The sequence below is a fragment of the Platalea leucorodia genome (genome assembly GCF_965183815.1).
Source record: "Platalea leucorodia genome assembly, chromosome: 1".
In the NCBI taxonomy this organism is placed as follows: Eukaryota; Metazoa; Chordata; class Aves; order Pelecaniformes; family Threskiornithidae; genus Platalea; species Platalea leucorodia.
In genome coordinates, this window is record NC_138823.1 from 22,931,912 (window position 1) to 22,953,106 (window position 21,195).

Below are 21,195 nucleotides of genomic sequence, written 5' to 3' on the forward strand. Positions count from 1 at the left end.
TATTGAAGCAGGACCTCCCTTTCATAAACCCATGCTGGCTGAGCCTGATCCCCCGGTTGTCCCGCACTTGCTGTATAATAGCACTCAAGATGATCTGCTCCATGACCTTCCCCGGCACCGAGGTCAGGCTGACAGGCCAGTAGTTCCCTGGATCCTCCTTCCGACCCTTCTTGTAGAAGGGCGTCACGTTTGCTAGTTTCCAGTCATCCGGGACCTTCAGTGAAACACGTGGGGCAGCCAAATCCTTCAGTTCATCTATTTACTCATGGGACTCAATGGCCCGAAATCCAGGGACGACGGGCTGCCAGGATGCCGCGCGATTAGCCTCCTCCAGCGAGCGTTATGAACAGCTCACCAGCGCACAGTGAAGCGGTGCGAGTTAGCGGGCTGCTGTTAACTCGGTGAACGAGGCTTCTGACTGGCCCCAAAGACCTGGTTTCTCTTCCCACCTGCTCAAAGTTGTACCGACACGGGATGGGTCTTGGTTTTGCGGAAGCCATTACTGTAACGCAGATTCAAGTTGCCATATGAACTCACGCACAGGTAACCACCTGCCCTGGACCCCGAGGGACGCCTTTAGGGAAGCCCTGCGTGGTCCCTGCCCTGCCTTCTGCCAGGACCTACAAGACCCCAGCCCCTCCCGCAGCACCCACGCTGCCAGCCAGGGAGGGCGGCCCGCCGGGGACACCAGCCCCGCCGGGGACACCAGCCCCGCCGGCCGGGTCGCGCCCCGACCCCCGGGCCCAGCCCCGCCGCCCGCACCTGTGCCCGGCCCGGCCTCGGCAGCAGCGCGGGGGCCGCCGCGCCGCCTCCATTTTGGGCGGCGAGGCCCGGGGCGGCGAGGCCCGGGGCGGCGGTGCCGGTGCCGGTGCCCTCCTGCCCGGCGGCGGCGCTCGGCGCAGGCCCGCCCGGCGCCTCCCGCGCCCCGGCCCGCCGCCGGGGGGGGCGGCCTCGGCGGCGGCGGCGGCGCCTCCCGCCCCGCGGTGCGGTGACGCGTGGCGCCGGGTCCCTCCCCGCCCGCCCGCCCTATAAGAGCGCTGCCGGCGGCACCCCCTTCTTCTCGCCTCGCCGCTCGCCTCGCCGCCCGGTGGCCGCGCTCCCGCCTTCGCCCCCAGCTGCCGCAGCCCCGCGCCCCCGGCCCGCTCCGGCTCTGTCTCTCTCTGCCTGTGCCCTCTCGTCCCAGCGCTGCGCTGCGCTTCCCCCGCCGGTCGCCCCCGCAGCCTATGGCCCTGGAAGGCGCCGCTGCCGCCGCCTGTATTTCTGCTGTAGGTTCCCACATCCCTCTTTAAAAATTCCGCCTAAAAAGAGAAGACGATTTACCAAATCTTTCGGGCCGTTATCTCACGTGAGTACCGGGGCCGGGGGTCCCGGCCTCCCCGCCGGGCCGGGGTTCCCGCCGCGGGGGAGGCGGCGGGCGGGCGGGAGGGAGGGAAGGAGGGTGGGAGGCAGGCGGCGACGCCCACCCCGAGCCCGGAGCGGGCCGGGGCGTCCCTCGACACCGGCGGCGGGAGGGAGTGGAAGGAGCTCTCCCCTCCCCGGGGCCTGGGGAGGGGCAGGCCCTTGTTCCCCCCGGTGGAAGGAGGGGAAGGGGCAGCGGTGGCCGCGGCACCCGGGAAGGGCGGAGGAGCGCCCGGCGGGCAGCACCGCCGCCGGCCGCCGTGGCGGTGCCGGTCGGGGAGGGGGCCGGGGCCGGCTCCTCCCGCTGCCCTTTCTCCATTCGCCCGGCGGCGTGGGGCAAGACCGGCTGCCACCGGCGGCGGCAGATGGAGAGCGGCGGGATGAGTCAGAGCCGAGGCTCCCCCTCTCCCCGGCGCGCAGCGAGGCGCCGGGCGATGCGGGGTCGCCGCCCGGGAGCCGGGCGGCCGGGAGCCGGGGCCCCCCGCGCCCCGGAGGGCGGCGGTGGCGGCGGGCGGAGGGGGTCAGCGGCCGCCGCGCTAACATGGCGGACAGCCCTGCGTGTGAGAGGCGGCGAGCCGGGAGGGAGAAGCCGGGGACCGGAGCGAGGGCTGCGCCGGGGCCGCCGTTCCCCCTTCTCCCCCAGCCCCGCGGGGCGCGGGCGGGCGGTGGGGCCGCCGGCTCGGCGGGGAGCGGGAGCAGGGGCTCGGCGGCCGCCCTAACATGGCGGATTCCTGCGGAGGGGGGCTGTGTGCTGTTTTCCCCCTCAGCAGCCGGGGCAGTGCCCCGCGGCGGGAGACCCGTTCCCGCCGGGCGTTGCTGCCTCTCGCAGCGTGCCCCTTCCTGGGGAGGGGGCGAGGGGCGTCCTCGCCTGGACCCCTCGGGGAGAGGGGCTCCCCGGACCCCGGCGTGCCGTCCCCTCGCCCTGCGGCAGCTGCCCGGGCTCGGGAGCGGCGGCTCCCGTGCGGGTCTCGGCGGATCCCTTCCCCTGGGGCCCACCCGCGGGCAGGGAGCCCCTCAGGCGCGGGGGGAGCCGCTGCGTGACGGCTTCGAGGCCAGCCTGGCTGGCGGGGGTCAGAGAGGCCGTGGCGTCTCCGCTCGCCTGCTTCGCAGAGGCCATGTTGTGCGTCTGTAACCGTGGCTATCCATCCGGGCTCCGCTGTCACGCTCCTCTCCCCCTCACCTGAGCTGCGCCTGTGGGTGCCTGCATGAGGCCTCACCCTGTCCCCCCCGGCATGGTGCACCGGGACGGGGACACACACACACACACACACCAAGGAGCAGGATGGCAGCGCGAGCTGTCAGGGCCCTGCACAAGTTGTAAGAGCATTGCAGAAGTGACGCTTTCGCCAGGATGACGGGGCAAATTGCCTTCACACAGAGGGGCTGGGGGTCCTCCAGGGTATGGAAAGTGGAGCCCTTCCCTGTCATTGGCAGTCTCCTTCCTTTGCCGGGGCGTTTGCTGGTCGTCTCAAGGACGCACGTTTTCTCCCTCCCCTTGGCCAGCCTGTTAGTGTAGCAGTAGCAGGTTTGGTGCCGCCAGTCCTTCTGGAAGTCTCTTGGTTGAGCCTCAACCCCCTTGGCTTGGCTGCCTCTGCCAGTACTTGTGGTCCAGTTGGCCACTGCTGTAATGGTGGCTTTCAGAAAGTAGGGACAAGAGGGTCTGGTCGCTGCTCAGCTGCCGGCTGTGTGTGTGTAAAGTGTGCGTGCACCTGGATGTCAGGCTATCTTGAGTATGTGTGTGCTCACTGCGGTGCTGTTCCCTGTTTGCTGAGAGGCCAGCAGAGGTGCCCGTTACTGGTTATGGTGGTGAGAGGCCAGCAGAGGTGCCCGTTACTGGTTGTGCGGGTGCTGGAAGCACGGTGTGGGAGCGTGGGGTTCATGCATGTGTAAGGGGGATGGTGCAAACACAGGAGCGTGGGGCAGCTGGCGTGGCTAAGGAGGGTGCTGTGTGGCTCATTGCTAGACAGCACTGCAGGTCTTTTCCAGTCGGCAGCCCAGGCTTGTTCAGAGCCCAAGAAGATGCGTGTCTGTGCTGGGGGCCCCCGGTTGTGGCGAAGAGGGAAGTAAGTGAGCTTAAATCTTGTTTTGAGCCTTTCTGAAGTGCCTCTCCTGCAGTGCAAAATCCTGCACAGCCGACATGTGCCAGTAGGCAGGAGAAGCGCTGCGTTTCAGCCCTCTGCAGCAGCCTCCGGTGACCGAGCAGGATTTGATTGTATAGTCCCAGTCAAATATAGCTGCCCTGAACGAAAACACCATGTGGTATCCGATAAAGCGGGTTAGACCTGCCTACCGTTCCAGCCAGATGCGTGGCTGGGTCTCCTGTGTGGTGGTGGGTTGGGGGGGGGAGTGCTGCCCCACTTCTGCCTCTGCCCTGGCTGCTGGGTTTTTGGCTGTGAGGATGCTGCACTTGCCCGCTATTCTTCCCTGGATAAATGTGGGAGGCAGCGGTGCTGGGGGGGAGGTGGGGGTTGTTGAATGATGGTGATGGTAGGAGGGGTTTGTTCCAGTCTGGACTGGTCCAGTCTAGTTCTTTCCTTCCTGTCACCGTGTGAACAATGCTGCTGCCGCCGTGGCTGATGCTTGCGACACGGCAGCCCCCTCCCCGGGTGCTTCAGGCTGTGGTGAGCTCCCTTCCCCACCTGCTCTGCCTGCCCTAGGCTGAGCCCCCGCAGCCAGCCAGCCTGCTGCCCCCGTCCCTCCCGCTGGGCCTTGGGCTCTGGGGGAAGGTTGTTAAACCCCAGAGAAAGAGGGGTTTTCATAAGACTTCGGGAGGAGGAGGGTGGTGTTCGGTGGTGAACAGCAATGGGAATGTTTCTCCCGTGGGGACGGTTTTGCTGGAGGCAAGAGGCAGGCTTACGCCTTTCAGCGCCGCAGCCTTGTGCCCCTCGCTGCTCCCTGTGCTGGAAGGCTGGTGCAGGTGTGTCTTCGCAGCAATGCTGGGCTGTATGGTCTGGAAATGATTCCATCCCTCCAATTACAGGAGAGACAGTGCTCTGGAAGGGAATTAAGACCATCCCTTCCTGAAAGGGAGGCTTAATTGTGTAAGGGACTAATTTGGGTATAATAGCAAATTTCAGTTCAAAATGCTGTTGATACAGCGCAGGAGCAAGAGTGCGGTTGACGGAGAATTTCTTGGGGACCTGCACTCCCCCGGGGACCGCCTCGCCACAACGCCCTGGCCCTGATCTGGAAAAGGCCTATTGTAACAGAAGAATAGCAGGGTTTTTTGTGGACCAGAGTAACTTTGGTGCCTCCAAGTCTGTCAGTTGGTGTAAATATGCAAGGTCATCGTATTGCTGGATTTTTAGGGTTTGGTTCACAGATATTTTAGCTCAGGTCACTAAAGGGTCTCTTTTCAGAAACAGAGAGATGCAGTGGATCATTTTTTTTTTTTCAAAGAGCATGAATCAGTGCCTGGTTTTGTAGGCCTGTCTGTATCAGATGTGGGGAGCTGAGAGGACTGGTGAGCTGGAAAGGGCCTGGCCCCGACTGGCCTGCTGGTGCTCATAGGGCTTGCTGCAGGGATGCAGTTGTTCTGGCAAAACCATGCGCTGTGGATGATTGGGGGGGGTGATTTTGTTCCTCAGATGAATGTTACTATTCAAGTACGAAGTACAGCATTGGTGGCTGAGCTGCAGTCAAACTCGAGGCACCTGCTAGTAGAGTATGATATATAAATACATGCATATAGGTGTCATTTGAGTATTAAAAGGCAAAGCTGCCTTGTTGATTATTCCTGCAACTCAAAGCTCTCCGTTTAGCAAAGAATACTTTAAGACCCTTAAACAATTAACGCTTCATTGTGGCTGATCACATGTGCAATTTCTCTAAAACTGGGTTTGTCCATATGGGTTATGGATCTCTAATACACTTCTGCTTAAAATGGTAGTCCTCCTCTGCCACAGTACAGCAAACTAACTCTTTGTGCTCGTTAAAGCAGAGCAAAATTACTATGATTTGAAAGGCTCAGATTGTACCGTTTTCCTCTCTGGATGTTTAGTATCGGCAAACCTGCACAAAAGAGGGCAGTCAGACTATTTTCTATAGGTTTGTGTAGATCCTTTGGGTAAATAATTTTCATTTAAAAGAAATGTCTGAAGGGCAATTAGAACTCAGTACAGCTCAGAGTTGACTATTGCTACAGAAAATGATTGGGTTTCATTCCAGCTCCACGGGAGCCTTCACTGCACGCTTCCTTCTTGGGTCATGTGAGAATATTTATTGGAATAGTACTGCAGATGATATTTGTCTGAAGCATGGCTTTTTAAGTTTTGCACTAAAGGTCATGCGCTCTCCCTAGAAGCACCTGTTTTTAATGACTTGTTTTGCTGGGAAGGTAAACTTAATTCACAATCACTGGAAAATTGGTATGAGTTCTTGAGTGTAATCAGAACAGCACTAGAAAATAGTGGAGCTACTAGTTAATTTTACAAAAGGAAAGTGTTGCCAGCTTTTAAAACTGTTGTGTGCATACTCTGAGAACTAAATGTTACTGACTTTTTACTTTAGTGGAAGAAAGGCATAAGGTTAAATACACTGCATATACATTAATTCTGGCTGGCAAAATTCCTTAATATCTCAATTAATCTTGAAGCGCTGAGGTTTATTTTTAGTATTATATGCTACTGAATGCTGGTTTATATGGTGAAGCTGAAGAGATTGCTCTGTGGAGTTGCTGTGAAACAGTTACCCTCAAGTTGCATTCACTCTGTTTCTAATTCAGTACTTTATAGAGTATACTAGTTTAGTTTTCTAATAGCAAGTGTAAGTGGAAAAATACGTTTCAGCAGTTTGCTTAACTGTAATGTGGTTGAAAAGATGATCATTTGGGTTAGGTGATTCCCAGAAGCCAGGTTTTTGTAGTCAGCACATGTAGTCTCATTTAAATAATGAGAGCAGCAAAGATTTATTTTTACAATAGGTTGGTACATTCCGTGTTTCATGCCATAGACCACAGTGAATTTGTAGAAACTTTGTTCTATGTTGGGTTTACACATGAGCAGTTCTGTACTGTATTTAATTCCATGAAAATGACAGTCCTTTTAGAAGGAATAACTTCTCAGCAGGGCTGGTTAATGTTTCCTTGACTGCTTTTTATGTTTGTTGCACTGTTTGTGTGATTGTATTACCTTAATTTGAGTAAGCTAGCCTTTTAATTTAAAATGCTGCTTTGGTGTTGTATGTAGTAGCCTTTAAGGGCCAGCTGAAATGTTTCCTCATTCCTGAAGGCAAGCATAAGTTTCTTTCTTTTTACTGTCTTGCCTGTCTCTGGATTTGTCTGTATGGTGTTCAGTTTCACTATATAAAGCACTATTTTTCACCCACATGCCATGTTCATTCACAGCAGAGGAAGAAAGAATTCAAGGGAATTCTAAAATAGAAAGGAAGTAGGGAGGGGGAGAGTCGCAGTGGTTACAGGGTTAAAAACACTTCTGGAGGGGTAGTCCAGTATTAAGGCATACTGCCCTAAAGCAGGATCATGTGGAGCTCTTTGCCTTCAGTTTTGAAAATCTTCCAGTTCAGACTATGAAAGATAAGTACAAACAAGCAGTTTCATGTGCCTAATTCATGTGTTTTAGCAGTTCTTCATCTGTCTGACTTGATCTGGCTCAGAGTTTACATATTCACTCTTGAAAACTGGGAGTTTTATGTGATTGTAAACTTTGATGGTGGGGTGTTGCAAGCCTCCTTAAAAGCACTACTGAAAAGGCATTTGTTACATGTTTTAAGATAAAGCTTTTATTTTGTTCTGGCTATGAAATTTATTTGTGTATGCATTTGCTCCCACAGGGCAAAATCTCTGATCAAGTTTACAACTATCCAGAGGGCTTAGGAGAAGTGCTTTATAGAGAACAGTTCGACTTCAACGCTGAGCCACCTTGGGAACCTAGCTGATGATAGTAGGGTTCCATCTCCTAACTTGTCCATGTAAGTCTCTTTTCCTTCTCTCTTCATCTGTATGCAGGAGGGTAAGCACTTCCAAAAATACAAACATCATGTATCGGCTTTTTGATAAGCAAGATAACTGTCTTGATGTAGATTATCAAAATTTGAAAATAGCAGTGTGCGTATTATATGGGGCTGTCATTCAAGGGAGGACTATAATTTTTACTCACCTAATACTTTTCTCAACAGAGTTATCTGATGAATTTCTGAGAGACTTAAAAGTAACTCTGTTTTCAATGTTTATGAATTAGGGCTGTTGGCTGCAGAAATCCTAAATTAAAATGCTGTAACTTCAGTCTCTCAGTGGTAATTCCGAAGTCATGAATTGGCACTGCATGACTGTAAGCATCAAATTATGATTTGCTGTGTACTGTGTGATTTCTTACGGTATTTTATACTGAAATAGTTAAAATTTGCTATTGTAAACAGTAACTAATGCTGATTGTGAAGGGTGTGCCTTCCCAAATGCCTGTCTCCATTATTTGCTAATTACTATCCACTTCCACAAATAGTTGTAGTTGAGCTACAGTAGAATGTGGAATTCTGTGTTGGATGGAAATCATGTACCAATTATAAATGCCTTTACACTTTTAAGAGGCAAATAGTTACAAAAGAAAAACAAAACCCATGATAACTGAAAACAAATGAATGTGCGTAGCTGATCTTAAGGAGCACAGAAAACTCTGGAATGTGTGTGGTTATCCTGTTCTGTTAACATAAAACAATCGCTTTATGTGGTTTTAACAATAGCCTTAAATGCATTTGTAATATCTGAGTTAAGCTGATTTTATACAGTATTACTTTTTTCCTGTCTAGCTGAAGGCATTTTCGCTTGGCTTAGTACCTATAAATTATATAATGCTTTTTAATGTAAAAATTGAGAGTGAGAATGGTTAAGTGCATCTAACTGAGCCAGGTACTTTTTAAAGACCACAAAGAGTCCAAATGCCAGTTGTGTTAGTATGTCTCCTAATAAGGTACTTAATGTAGATGACCCTGTTCTTTGAAAATACTGCAGTAAGGGAGGCACAGGGTGAGCTTGGTTAATCATGATTTCTGGCTTTGTCTCCAGAGGTTATGGTTTTTGTTTTGTTCGAAACCTACTGAATTAACCACATATATCTGGTTCTACATAGATGTGTGCTCTATTCAAATGAATACAGTTAACACTGAAAATTCTCTGAATATCACTGTTATTTTGTAGGTGTCACATGATTTTTCTAAGCAAAAGATTGAGAAAATTGTTTCTCTTGTTCAGGTCTGAGTTTTCAGCGCACTCTTGTGTGTGGGTAGAACTCTTGCATGACATTTTGCACTTCAACAGGAATAAAGTAAAGGAAAGGCAGAAGAATTGTTAGGAGGAAGGAGTGAATAAAGTATAAAATCTTAAGGTACTATATAAATGCATTTTAGTTTCTAAAACTGTTCTGAAGGAATTTTGGCTTTGACCAAAGTTTTTCTCCTCAAGGAGAAGGCTATTCTGGTACTTCATTGAGATTATTCTTTCTCTAACTGGTAGACTGATGTGCTGTGGCAAATAGTGCAAGGTATAGTTTGTTCTAGAATGGAAATGCCACTGGATTTGCTGTATTTGTAGCTGAATGTTCAGATGATCCGTTTGTTTATTTTGAGCTTGGATCTATTATGTCCTCAGTAATAACATACTGTACACAAATGTAAGTAGTTCATTATTGAATGTAGTGGTGATGTAGGTAGCAGTAGCCTGCAAGTGTTTGTCAGTAAATCTACCTGTAACTTGCTTCCTTTTTATAATTCTCTCCCTCCCACTTTTGTCCTTGTATTACACCGGCCACCAAAGAACTTGGGATTTAGTTCTCTCTTGCTCTTCAAGCTCTGACTTCCTGAGCAGTGTGGCAGCTGTGATCTGAAGTCTTGCTCCTTTGCAAATCTGTTCTATTTATTGCCTCATCTGATTGATCGGAAATAGAGGGAACTAGCGATGGAAATCTGATCTATTAAGAAGCCCTGTCTATGGCAAGCGGAACCAGTAGTTATCTGGACTGGTTAGGCTTCAAAGCTCTCTTGACTTTGTCTAAATGGGACCGGGTGGCAATTGAGGAACAGGAGGGCTGGGAGCTTGGAGGGCTGGGGGGCAATGGGGAGGCCAAATGCTAATATTGACTAAGCAAGTAAGAGGATAGGATAGGGAAGTAACTGCCTGCACTGTCATGAAAGAGAAGTGCTGGTATGGTACCACAGAAGTATACATGCACTTTCAAGAGTACTTATTTTTGCAAGCGTTGCTAGCTTATTGGATTTGAATAATGTATTCAAACTTCAAGAAAACAGAAGGAGGTTCTTGAAAGCATAGTTCCTGTAGAAGATGTCAGATGGGGTATTATTTTTTAGTATCTACCCCCTTTGCTTGCTTGCTTCAGCAGAGATGCTCTTGTTACATTGCTCATTTAACTGTGTGAAATACTCCCAAAAGAATGGTAGGGTGCAACTAACGTAAGCTCTACAGGTACTCTGCTATGACCCTCAGTGGATTTGGACTGAGGGGCAACTTGGGTAATGCGCAATGTCCACTGCCATTGTACATAGACGCCTGCTTCAGCATTTCCATCGGTTGGCTAGTGGCTGCATTCAGCTAACTGAATGATAAGGATGTAAGTTGGTGAAATGGCATCTTGGAATATTTTTTTAAAAGATATCCCCATTATAAATAGGCATTTCCTGCACTGAAAACAGAAGACTCGTGTTTCTGCTTTTCTAGCATACCCGTTCTGTACTTAATTGCCAATGTTAGTGACAAAACACTCTACTTTTTTTGATCTGTTTCCCCTGAAGAACCAGTATTGTAAGGAATGTGAGATGAATGTATTTTACCTCTTTATGATTTTTGCATCAGCATAATTGTTAATCTCATAAATATTTATTTTGCTTAATAAGACATACAGTTGAAAGGCATTATTAAGAGCCTGTTTGGTTTGCAGAGACTTTGTTCTTTGCAGAGGAAGTTTTTAATGAAAGAACCAAACCTCAAGGTTTGGTTGGTTTTTTTTTTCAGGCCAAACAATATGTAGTTCTGACAATATAAAGAAAAAAATTGAAAATGTGTTTGTTATGGATGCTTGGATATGAGAAGCATGTGTTTAGTTAGTCAGTTTTCAGAGCATTTTAATTTTCTTCTATTCCAGATGTCTGCATTAATTGCAGTGTTTAAATATGTAAGCTTTTATCTTAAAGTTCTTCATCTGGGAAGTCATTGTGTTAAACCCTAAAGAGCCTGAGGATGTAACCTTACTTCAAAGAAAGCAATTGCATGCCTATGTAGAAGTCTCATACCACTTGACAGCTTTTGTTTGCCCTAAAATATATGTCCTGGAGCATTGTGCAGACTAATATTTCAGGTGGTAAAATGGGTGCTGTTACCATGCTAAGTCTGTCAAATCATGACTTGCAGCAAGTCAGTACTTCCAGCAAGGACTGAACTCTGTACTGTAATGATTTCTGACTCTTCTTACAGACGTAGAAGAAGTCTTAAACCATCCTCTCTATTTCCTTCTGCATGTATTCATGTGATCTTTCATGAATATTATCACTGATTCTCCTCCCACCTCAGGACGGGGGCCAGTCAGAACAGAATAAGGTTATGGCACGATCCCAAATCCTACTGCAGATATTAACCCCTTAAAGAAGCATTTCTCAAGTATGCGGTGTTTTGTGGTGGTGCTGTAGCAGTGCTGGTAGGAATTTTAGTTTTCTCTTTGTAGAATATTCTTCCTATCTTGTTCTCAACAAGACTGAAAAGATGTCATTTCTTCCAGAGCAGGAGAGATTGGAGAGGAGAGGAGTGGGCTGTGACTCTGAGGACAGAAGTTGATAGGCTAATGTTAGCTTTTTTACTAGATGAATTTTGTTAAATGAAAAAGCTTAGATGTCATAGACATCAAAAACAAACCCACCAAAACTTTAAAATCTAGCTAAGTATCACCCTTGTATATACAGTAAATTCTTAAAATGCTTTTGTTCTGCCTCCAGGCTTTTTAACAGTTTTGTACAGTATGTCAGGGAATTGTGATCTTATGATCAGAAACCCAGAATTTGTCCGACTTGAATAAACAATAAAAAGAAGCTCAGCTACGAGGCTTTCTGCCAGCCCAGTCACTTCTCGCATGCGTTCAGTTGCAGGTATTTACAGTATTTACTGGTTGGATGTGAGTGGGGAGGGGAGAAGAGGAACTGGGATCATGGAAGCTCGTCCTGTACAGAGTTTCTGTGTCAAAATGCTGCCACTAAGTTTTGTTGAACTTTTTCTGAAGTCATAGGACAGATTAGATGTGTCCTAAAGGATGTTATAGATTTAGACGCATCACAAAACATTTGAAATTTGAAAATTTTACTTTGACAACCCTCTGTGTCACAAAAAGATTAAAAAACTTGTGGTTTTTGAATGGTTAACAGATCTGCTACATTTGAATAATCTGCTGAAAATGGAAATCGGGCTCTTGCATGTGTTCACCATGGTTGGTTTACTTACTCCTCTCTTTGGGTATTATTTTTCTTGAAGGAAAACAAAAAAAGAGCTGCTATTGTAGAAAAGTTTAATGTGTTTATTACACAACCAGCAAGTTCCTGAGGATGCATAAAGTACTTAAACAGCCTAATGTTTAAGATTTAAAGTCATAGTATAAAGAAATTATGCTAGAAGAATTAAACTCTGCTGTTAACTTTTTTCTTCTTTTCATCTTCATGTTTTGAATACTCCAGAAATATATCAATTTTTTCAGTAAAATGCTGATGCCAGCTTTTCTTTTTGGGGTGGGGGAACACACCCAAACCCTTTTTGGTACTCTGCTCCTGGAAAGCATGGATGTTTTATGGAGGTGAACGTGTTGAGGACTTTGTGCCAATCAGCTAGCAAATCAAGGATACTGATGACGTACCTGTTCAGAGGGTGACAGTAGCTATGTAAACATGACTGGTGTTCATGTTTGTTTCACTGATTCTAAGTCAAACTTAGTTCACAAGCTTGTCTTTTTTTTTTTCTTTTGTTTGGTGGTGGGTTGGTTTTTTTTTCAGGAGTTTTAGCTGTTACTCACAAACTTAGAGATGTGACTGAAGAAGTTTTTCCTGGTTATTAAAGTGTCTACCACCTAGTAATTGTTTTTATAATTGTAATTTACTTAAATCCTTACACCAATGTGATAATTACCTTGCTCTTTTATGATTGTTTTGGATCTTCAGGATTCCCTTAAATAAGCATATGACTCACTGTACATATGAGACAAGTGTGTTCTTATCCAGCATACTTGTCTTTATCATTCAGCTTCTGAACATAACTACAAATTCTTGCTGCTACTGAGTTAAATTTACCTGGCAGTAAATACTTCCCTTAAGAAACAAGGGTGGCATACTTGAGTTATGCAGAAAGCATACAAAACTGCTGGCTCTTTTCCCCATTACTGTGTGTAATGACAAGCAGGAGCAACTGCTGCTTAGTTGTCTCAGTATTAGCTTAAGCAAAAGTTAACTTCCTTCATATTAACAATGTTAACCAAACTTTCATTACAAATTGTGGATTTTTTTGACTGTAGGGAGGTGGTGGAAGAAACATGAGACAGAGTTAATACCATGGCATTGTGACCATTTAAAGCCAAAATTATCTTCCCAGCTTTTAGAGTCTTAGCGAAGCATTTTTTTTTACCTTCAGCTGTAATGTTTCTGGTTTCTATCAATGCTTTTAATTAGAAAAATAATGTTGTTATTTTGAAGCCAAGTTCAGGTGGCTTTAAAAAACAAACTTTTTTTTTTATAAATACTATGCAACTTCTCTTGAGAGATTAAAAGAAGTCTTGGGTGTTCATGTAAAGAAGGAATCTAGTTAGCTGACTGGTTATCAGTCTGTGTTAGTCATAAAGATGACAGTGGAAACAAAGTCTGGTCAGTCAGTTGCTATACATGAAGAAGCTGCTTTTAAACAAGACCTACAACTCTAATGGAATGTAAACTGCAGATTGTTGTATTTGTCAAGTAAGGCTGATGAAGGTATATAATCAGCTGTTGGTAGTTTTCTGCTGTCTACTGATTTTTACTTGAGACTATTTAATCCATATTCTAAGACTGTGTATTTAACAGTGTTCTGTCTTAGGACCTTGTTGATTCAGGTTGTCTTTTGGAAAACACTGCTTATGAACATCATCTAACTTGTAGTGAAGGTTTGAGGATAAACAAGATGCAAATAAAGCTAGGCTATAACTGTTACTTTCTTTTAATACCAGTTCCACTTACTGAGATTGTAATTTTTAAAACTGCTTCTAGCTAGTGGCTTCTTTCTGTTAACCTCTATTGAAGTGAAAACTTCTAAGTATTGTAGGTAATCTTATGAACAGAACAACAAAATAAATGTCTAGTAAATACAACGTGTGAAGGCAATGGTTATAAATTAGCATCTAAGCAAAAACCAGAATGTTAACACAAATATGTGAATCTAACAAATATCAATGCTAACATTTCATCAATAAACTACAAGTTTTCTTTAACACATTCAGAAATGCTGTATTGCAGACAGTCTTCCAGTTGCATACTTGAATACTAATGCCACTTAAGATGGTATGCTACGCTTGCAGTATTTTTGTAGTTTGCATAAGCTCAACACAGATCAGTGTGCATACAGTCTGGGATGCTTCTCAAGACAAGCCTTGCATCAGTGGTTTCTTACTCTTGTTCAAGTTAGTATCAGATTTAAAGGATGCAGCTTCTGTTTTATTCTTGGCTTCAGTAGCATTGCACTGTCCTTATCCCTGGCAAATGGAGGGTGGACAGAGTGAAAAAATATTTGATTTTTGTAGAGTGTTGCTAGTTGTAGTACATCAGATGTAGAAAGCTCTTTCTAATTTTTAGATAGTGGCATAATATGCTTTGTGCCTCTTTTCCTGTTGATTTATGTTTTCTTTCTACAGTTTGTTGCATAATTTAAGGACCCGGATATAAGGCTTGGAAGCCCATCCCTTGTGTTTCTTGGTTTATGACTGTCGGCTTTGTGGAATACGGCTGAGATGAAAGGATTTCTTGAGGATGCAAATTACTCCATTGGCCTGTTGGATGAAGGAGCAACTCTTGCAGATGTTATTGACAACTGTATTTATGAACATACTCATGTAAGTTTTATAAGTTTTCCCAATCTTCTGCTTTAGTTCTGTAAGTCTTCAAACTAGGTCAAGGTATTCAGCACTGATGAGCTGACAGCAACAGAGGAACAGTCGGCTAAAACTCACCTTATAAAGTATTTGTTTCCTCTTCTAATCCTACGTCTTTGCCTTGGGCTGATTCTGTTGGGGAAATTTGGGCAACAATTGTTACCTCCCTGAGTGTGGCTATCAGGAAAGTAGTCTTGCTGATGTCATTAAATACAGGTTCCCATCTCATTGTTCGAAGAGATTTTATTATCAGTGGGGTTTAGACCAGGAACCTGAAATTGGGCAAGTGGATATTGCTGAGTTAGAAATGAGGTTTTTTGCTCTTTCCCTAAAAATATGCCATAGACAAATATGTATGCTGAGCCAGATCAAAGCCATGTTTAAAATTTCTGTGGTCAATCACAGTTGTATTGATGTTACACATCTTCCCTTCTCTTTGTTGGAAACATGGGTACGAGCATATTGTAAGGTGCTACCTTTTTTCTTTCAAGAAAATAAACTGGTCTAAAGGCTCTTAAGGTTTAGCAATCTACTGGAAAGAAACTTATATCTGTGTATACAATAATCGTTTTATTGAATAAGGCTTCACTCACTTCTTAGGAGGCAGGAAGATATTGTAGCCTTTGTTTTGTAGACAAGACTGTAGAAAGAAAGAGCTTTTTTAAAAAAAAAAGTTTCATTAAGCAAATACTGTATCCTTAATATGCCATACCTAGGAGTTGTTCACTTTTCCCTTGGTTTAGCAGAACTAATGTTCAAATGCAAGTGCTCAACTATAGTACAGCAAATAGCTAAATCCCATGGCCTTCTGAACTCAGGTGTAGGATTCCCAAATCCTGATTCCTAATATTCTTTTTCTGTCTAGCAAATAAATAGGTAAACTACTGGCAACATGTCATGTCTCCAACCACTGGCTGGCTCACAGAGGATAGCTGCCTCCTGCTGCTTTCATTTACTCCTTTAGCTCAAGGGGTAGAGGCCTGTGCCATGGATCTAAAGCTCCAGATCCCATTCCTGCTGGTGACCCGTACAGGGGGTCAGTATGCTTCCACCCGATGGAATTTCTATTTGTGTTTTTTAAACAGAAGTAAAGACATTGTATACAATAAGCCGCAACGTAGTTTCATATCTGCGAAAGTCAAGTGCTAGAATTAACATTTGATGTACAGTCTTAATTCAGATCGATCGTATATTTTGTGATGGTCTTTAATTGATATACAGTAGGCCATTCATTTACAGGAATTTTACTGAGTGCACATTATAAACAAATACAGAATGATCTGTTTGGATTTTGATCCACTACATCCACATCTCAACTTGATGTCGAGAAAGACTATGGTAACACATGTGCAAGGGGGACTGTTAACAGTTTCCAGAAAAATGTCTGTGCGTTTTCTTGAAGATTATGTACTTGACTCTGCAACCTTAACACACTGAGTTTAGTTCTTAAAATTCTGCTTGAACTTTGTGCTTCACAAGATGTGGAAAACAGTCTCAAACTTGATTTCCTGAATTAAAATACTATCAAACAAATTTTCAGTAAAATGAGCTATTAGCTAGATGTTCAAATAATGGTAGTGCATTAGATTTTATTCCTTGTATAGTAAGCTATAAATTATGTTGAGACTGTGGAAGCTTTTGTCCCAGTGGATTTTCTTCCTCCAAAAAAGTTGCAGACTTCTCAAAATAAGAAGTTGGAAGAGATTTGTAACCTATTCTGTATTTTTAGATAAAATCAACATTTGGCATTTAAGTAGTATCTCTTGTTCAGAAATCTCAGAATATTGTCTAAATAGCGTTCATAATATATCTTATCTCTAATAAGTGGTAGGTATCCCTTTTTTTAAAACTAGTTCAAATTGCTAGGTGAAAGGAAAAACAAGGATTGTTCAAGGTCAAACTTAAAAGTTAATAGCAGGATTAAAAAAACGTACATAATTCTTTAAGACTTTGTTTCATGGGTTATTTATGTTTTGACAGCAAACCTGCAATTTCAGGCATTTTATTTTCCTATTTTTCCCTTTTTTTTTAGACTGGAAAAAGAGCTTTTTACGTCGGTGATCTTGGAAAGCTTGTAAAGAAGAACATACAATGGCAGAACGTGATGGCACCAATAAAACCATTTTATCCTGTAAGATGCAATTCTACTCCAGGTGTACTCGAAATTTTGGGAACCCTTGGTGTTGGATTTGCATGTTCCAGTAAAGTAAGTTCTTGTTTTCTGTGTATCTGTGTGCCTTATTTTCTTGCATCTGTCTGCTGTTTTAAAATCAGCTTTTTGGTATTAAGTGCTGTGGTTGCTTATAATTTAAATTGTGAACTTCTGTGTAATGCCTGTTGCAAATCTATACTTCCACCCCAGCAGCAGTGGATAGTTTTCTCTTTAGTGTATTTGACTATTTTGTCCAGTACTAGATCACATCTAATAAAAACTGAGTAAAGATAGTGCACTGGGCTGTGTCAAACTCTGGTATGCTCCTGTTTTTCAGTCTGAAATGGCATTGGTACAAGACCTGGGCATTTCTCCTGAAAACATTATCTATACAAATCCTTGCAAGCAAGCTTCTCAGATAAAGTATGCAGCGAAAGCTGGGATAAATATCATGACTTGTGACAATGATACTGAGCTGAAGAAAATTGCACGTAACCACCCAAATGCTAAGTAAGTGTCAAAATTCTGGTTTTGCTTTTTATGTGGTAGAAATTTAATTTTGGCTGTGTTCTGGGTTGTTTGAGTTGCAAGCAAGGTACATGGCTTCTTTAATACAATTCACTTGTATCTATTTTTCTCTTCTCTTGTCTCTTTTGAAGGTAGCGTTTTTGCAACTTTTTCCCTACTGGGTCGCAGCTTCCTAATACAATAGCAAGGCCCTTGTGTCAGGAGAGATCTTGCATTTTGATTTCATAGGGCAATCTTCACATAAAGGTTTCGGTGATTAAACTTCAGAAGTCTGTCACCTCGTCATCTGCAAGTACATCTTCCTCCTGCTCTGTTGTGGCATCTGTGTTTCTTTCAGGGTATTCTGTTTGGATTATTAGTGGCTTCAGCTGAAAGCAGGGCTGAGACTATCAGCAAACGAGCATGTGCATCTGGTCCTATCTATGGTGTGGGCATGCTCTGCAGGTCTATTAAATATGCCTACAGGTATTTTCCCACTATTAAAACAGTGAGAAACTTGACTAGTTCTATTTGTAGTCACTTCAGTATTGGCCCAGATGCTTTCTGTAGAGAAGTGATCAAAGCTGATGTTCTGGTTGTTAAATATGAGAATTTTATTGCTGCCCATGTATCATGGTCTCTTTTGGACTGATAGGCGCTCATGTCATTAAGTGTCACATCCCTCACATAGGAGTACTTTGGCTGTGGGCCATACCTTTAAGAAATTTGGAGTCGGAGCCTAAGTGAATGTTACAGTGCTTTCCAGTGATTAACGAGCTATAGCTTCCCATGAAGATCATCAGAGTGTACTAAGAAACTGACTTCCTGACATCCTTTACAAAGCCCTTGGTTCTAGACAGTCCTTATCAAAGTGTCATGTCTTCTCCCAAAACTGTGGTCATAGCTGTAGAATTGGGAAGATTCTGCTGAGTTCAGTATCTGGAGATGCTGCTCATCCCAGCTGGTTATTCTTTCAGTTTTTTTAAGACTACCTCGAGAGTTAATATTGCTGTTGCTAGTGATTACACTTCATCCTCATGGAAGCCTGTCGGTGCTTTGTGTACTGGAGAGTACTTCCTGCGCAAAGAATGTTAGCTATGATAAATAATTTTGTGCGTAAAATCTTGGCCTTGACATACTCCATGCATTTGAAAGCCTTAGCAATGCTAAAGCTATCTCTTACGTCATTAGTGTTTTACCAGTTATCACTGGTGTTTTTAGTGTTTTGTTAGTTTTTATGTTGATTTATTTCCTTGAGTCTAACAGCCTCTTTCAGAAGATGTTGTCTATCATAACATCCACAGCAAGAGAAGCTAGGATGCGGATTTTTTCTTTAGCCAGAGAAATTGTAAAGCGGGGAGACAGAATGAAGGAGTTCCATGAGTTAGAGAAAAACAAGATACATAATCTCTTTACTTCTTCTCAAGGATCCCGTAGCCTAATATTTGAAAAAGTTCCTGTTTACCAAGGACAGGAAACTCAATTTCTACAGAAGAACTGCAATTTACCATCTAAATTTTCTAGAAACCTGATCTCCAGCTCTCCTACTGGGTAGAGATTTGTTTGCTTGTTTTAATAGAATTTTCTTATTCGGGTCATTAAAACTTTGCTGAAGTGACAACTGTGAGTTTTCATCTGTATCTTCCTTGGCATAGTTTCAAAAATTCAAAGCCTTTATATAGCCTTGTTCTTTTTATCTGTGGTTGTTATAGCTAGGTTGTCTTTGTAGATGAAGCTAATTACATTTTGGCTGAAGAAATCCTGCCTAGAAAGCTGTAATTCTCCTTCTCATTTTCTGAAAATTCTTGTAACTTTCTGCACTAAACTCAGTAATGGGGGGGGGGGGGGGGGTGTCTCCTTTTTATAATTGAAGCTTCTGCCTTTGGAAGTCTTATACCTTGAATGACTGCAAATTTTCTTTTTAAGAAAGTGGAGGAATGTCAGAAAGGAGTGCTTAGTCTTTCATTTCTCTATGCCTTTGGATTTTTCCAGGCGAAGTTTAACTGCTAAGGTTCTGTCCTAAGAGCTCCAGTAGAGGCATGGTTGTTCTAAGTATCAATGCTTCCTTAAAAACAAACAAAAACCCCAAACACACACATCATCCTCTAGCCCTGCTCTAACTGGCTGAAACCTGGGGAGAAGAATCCTAGCAGATTTCTAGAGATCAGAATTACACTCTTTCAGTGGTTTGCACTAGAAAAATGTCTTGACTCACTTATAATGCTGCCGTAACAATTCATCAATAAAACTTAACATTGGGTGTCTCTAAGAAATGGTTTTGTCTAATCTGAATGTGAGGTTACAAACCATAGTATTATGGATTTGAAACTTTTTTACATTTTGAAGAGTTTAACTTTTGACAATTTTTTGTTATATCTAGCACTTTTTTCAAATGCTTTACAAAATATTGCTTGAGTACCAATTGCTTGAGCAGAATTGTCTGCACTAGTGGAGAAGCAGAAAGTGAGAGCCTAGTCACAGTTTCTCGAGATGACGTGGTCTAAATCAAAAATTAACAAGGATTGCTGGGCAACCTCTGTGAGAACTTGGGAATTTTTTTGCTCTTTAAAAAATGCATTTTAAACATATGAGACATTTGGAAAGAGCTTTTAGAAGTCAGGGTAGCTGTTAGGCCAACATGTATTTTGTAGTGGCTAGGCTAAGTTTTGCTTGTTGCATGTCTTGAAAAGAACTATTTCACGTTGGGTGCAGAGCTTCTACTGCTTGTTTATGCTCTCCATCTTAGTTAACTCTAATGTGCTGTGTGCAGTCTGCATGTATGTCATAACACAACTTCTGTCTGGTTTACCACATGGCTAATTAATTGATCTTTATTGGGGGGGGGGGGGGGGGGAGGAGAAAGCCAGTGACTTTCTTAGTGGACAGCAGTTTGAATTTGAGTTTTGGGGGTATACTTCTAGAGGTTTTGATGTGAAAATGCCTTTGCCACTCAAGTGTTACTTTAATGTAGAAAACTGTCAACGCTGGCACTGCAGTTTGCCAAACCTATCCAGAATGAGTCTTTGACCGGAGGGAGGAAGCTGTCTCACTGCATAAGGCTGTAAGAGATGGTACTGGTTGCCTCCCTGCTCCACAAGTGCCCTGGAAGAAGGGGCAGGGGATGGCCTGACACTCCCAACCCATCCCCAGTCAGGAGGGGAGGTGGAGGATGTGGCCAGGGTGTGCTCTCAGTGTGTCAGCCTGGCGTTCTCCAGATGCTCAGTTTAACTGCATCTGATATGTGGAGATTTCCCTTCAGTCACACTCTCTCCTCATGGCTAGAAAGGAGGACAGAGATGGGAAAAGCATATTACAGTCTTAATGGTTTTATGAGGAAGTATACTTTATTAGAAGGTAACATTCTCTTTTATTACAGCACTCAACAGACTCTTGCTGCTACAAAAGAGTCTTAGTTGCTGCATTTCGAAATCCCTTGTCCTTGTTGGCTCCATGTTTTAGCCCCTAATTGCTAGTTTTTTCTCTATACAGGATTGTTTTTATTAGGTTCACTTGACTCATCCATCGATGGAGCTGGAGTACTGACAACATAATCAACACACTTCTGACAGTCTTCAGGCTTCACATGTGCTGATGATGCAAACCAACTGCCCAAATCATCTTCCCCTTCTCTTAGGCTCTTACTGCACATTGCCACAGAAGACATTACTGCTGATGAGGAGATGAATATGAAGTTTGGTACCACCCTGAAGAACTGTAGGCACCTCATGGAATGTGCTAAGGAGTTGGGAGTCCAAATAGTTGGTGTCAAGTGAGTAACTTTTTATTGTTCTCTGCTGGCTGAGCAGATGTTTGTATGATGTACTCAAGACATAGAATACAAAAGAATTTTTTCCCCTTTTGGCACTATTTTACAGGGGTTTAAAAAAAACCAAAACAACAATTTTGGGATCATGAGTTTTTGCTTGCAAGCAAAGCACTAATATCCAAGCAAAAAATTGCGTGAAACAAAGTAACTATTGCAGACATCAAAGCAACTTGAAATAGAGTATCAGAAATTCTTCTGTCAGC

The 21,195-nt window shown here is 44.2% G+C and overlaps 1 protein-coding gene across 4 annotated transcripts in view; it reads left to right on the forward strand.

The window, feature by feature from the left end:
- Positions 1-1,065: 1,065 nt before the first annotated feature.
- The window catches only part of AZIN1 (antizyme inhibitor 1), a 28,484-nt gene continuing 8,354 nt past the window's right edge, over positions 1,066-21,195 (forward strand). Inside the window, exons 1-6 of one of the 4 annotated variants that reach the window (XM_082318653.1) lie at positions 1,066-1,345; positions 7,189-7,326; positions 14,271-14,468; positions 16,540-16,713; positions 16,997-17,169; positions 20,801-20,935. In XM_082318653.1, the coding sequence (XP_082174779.1) occupies positions 14,367-14,468; positions 16,540-16,713; positions 16,997-17,169; positions 20,801-20,935 (584 nt within the window). In that variant the 5' untranslated portion in view covers positions 1,066-1,345; positions 7,189-7,326; positions 14,271-14,366. Of the gene's footprint in view, positions 1,346-7,188; positions 7,327-7,612; positions 7,686-14,270; positions 14,469-15,372; positions 15,544-16,539; positions 16,714-16,996; positions 17,170-20,655; positions 20,936-21,195 lie in introns of those variants that run through there. The other 3 variants (XM_082318655.1, XM_082318654.1, XM_082318656.1) reach the window with 3 other exon arrangements.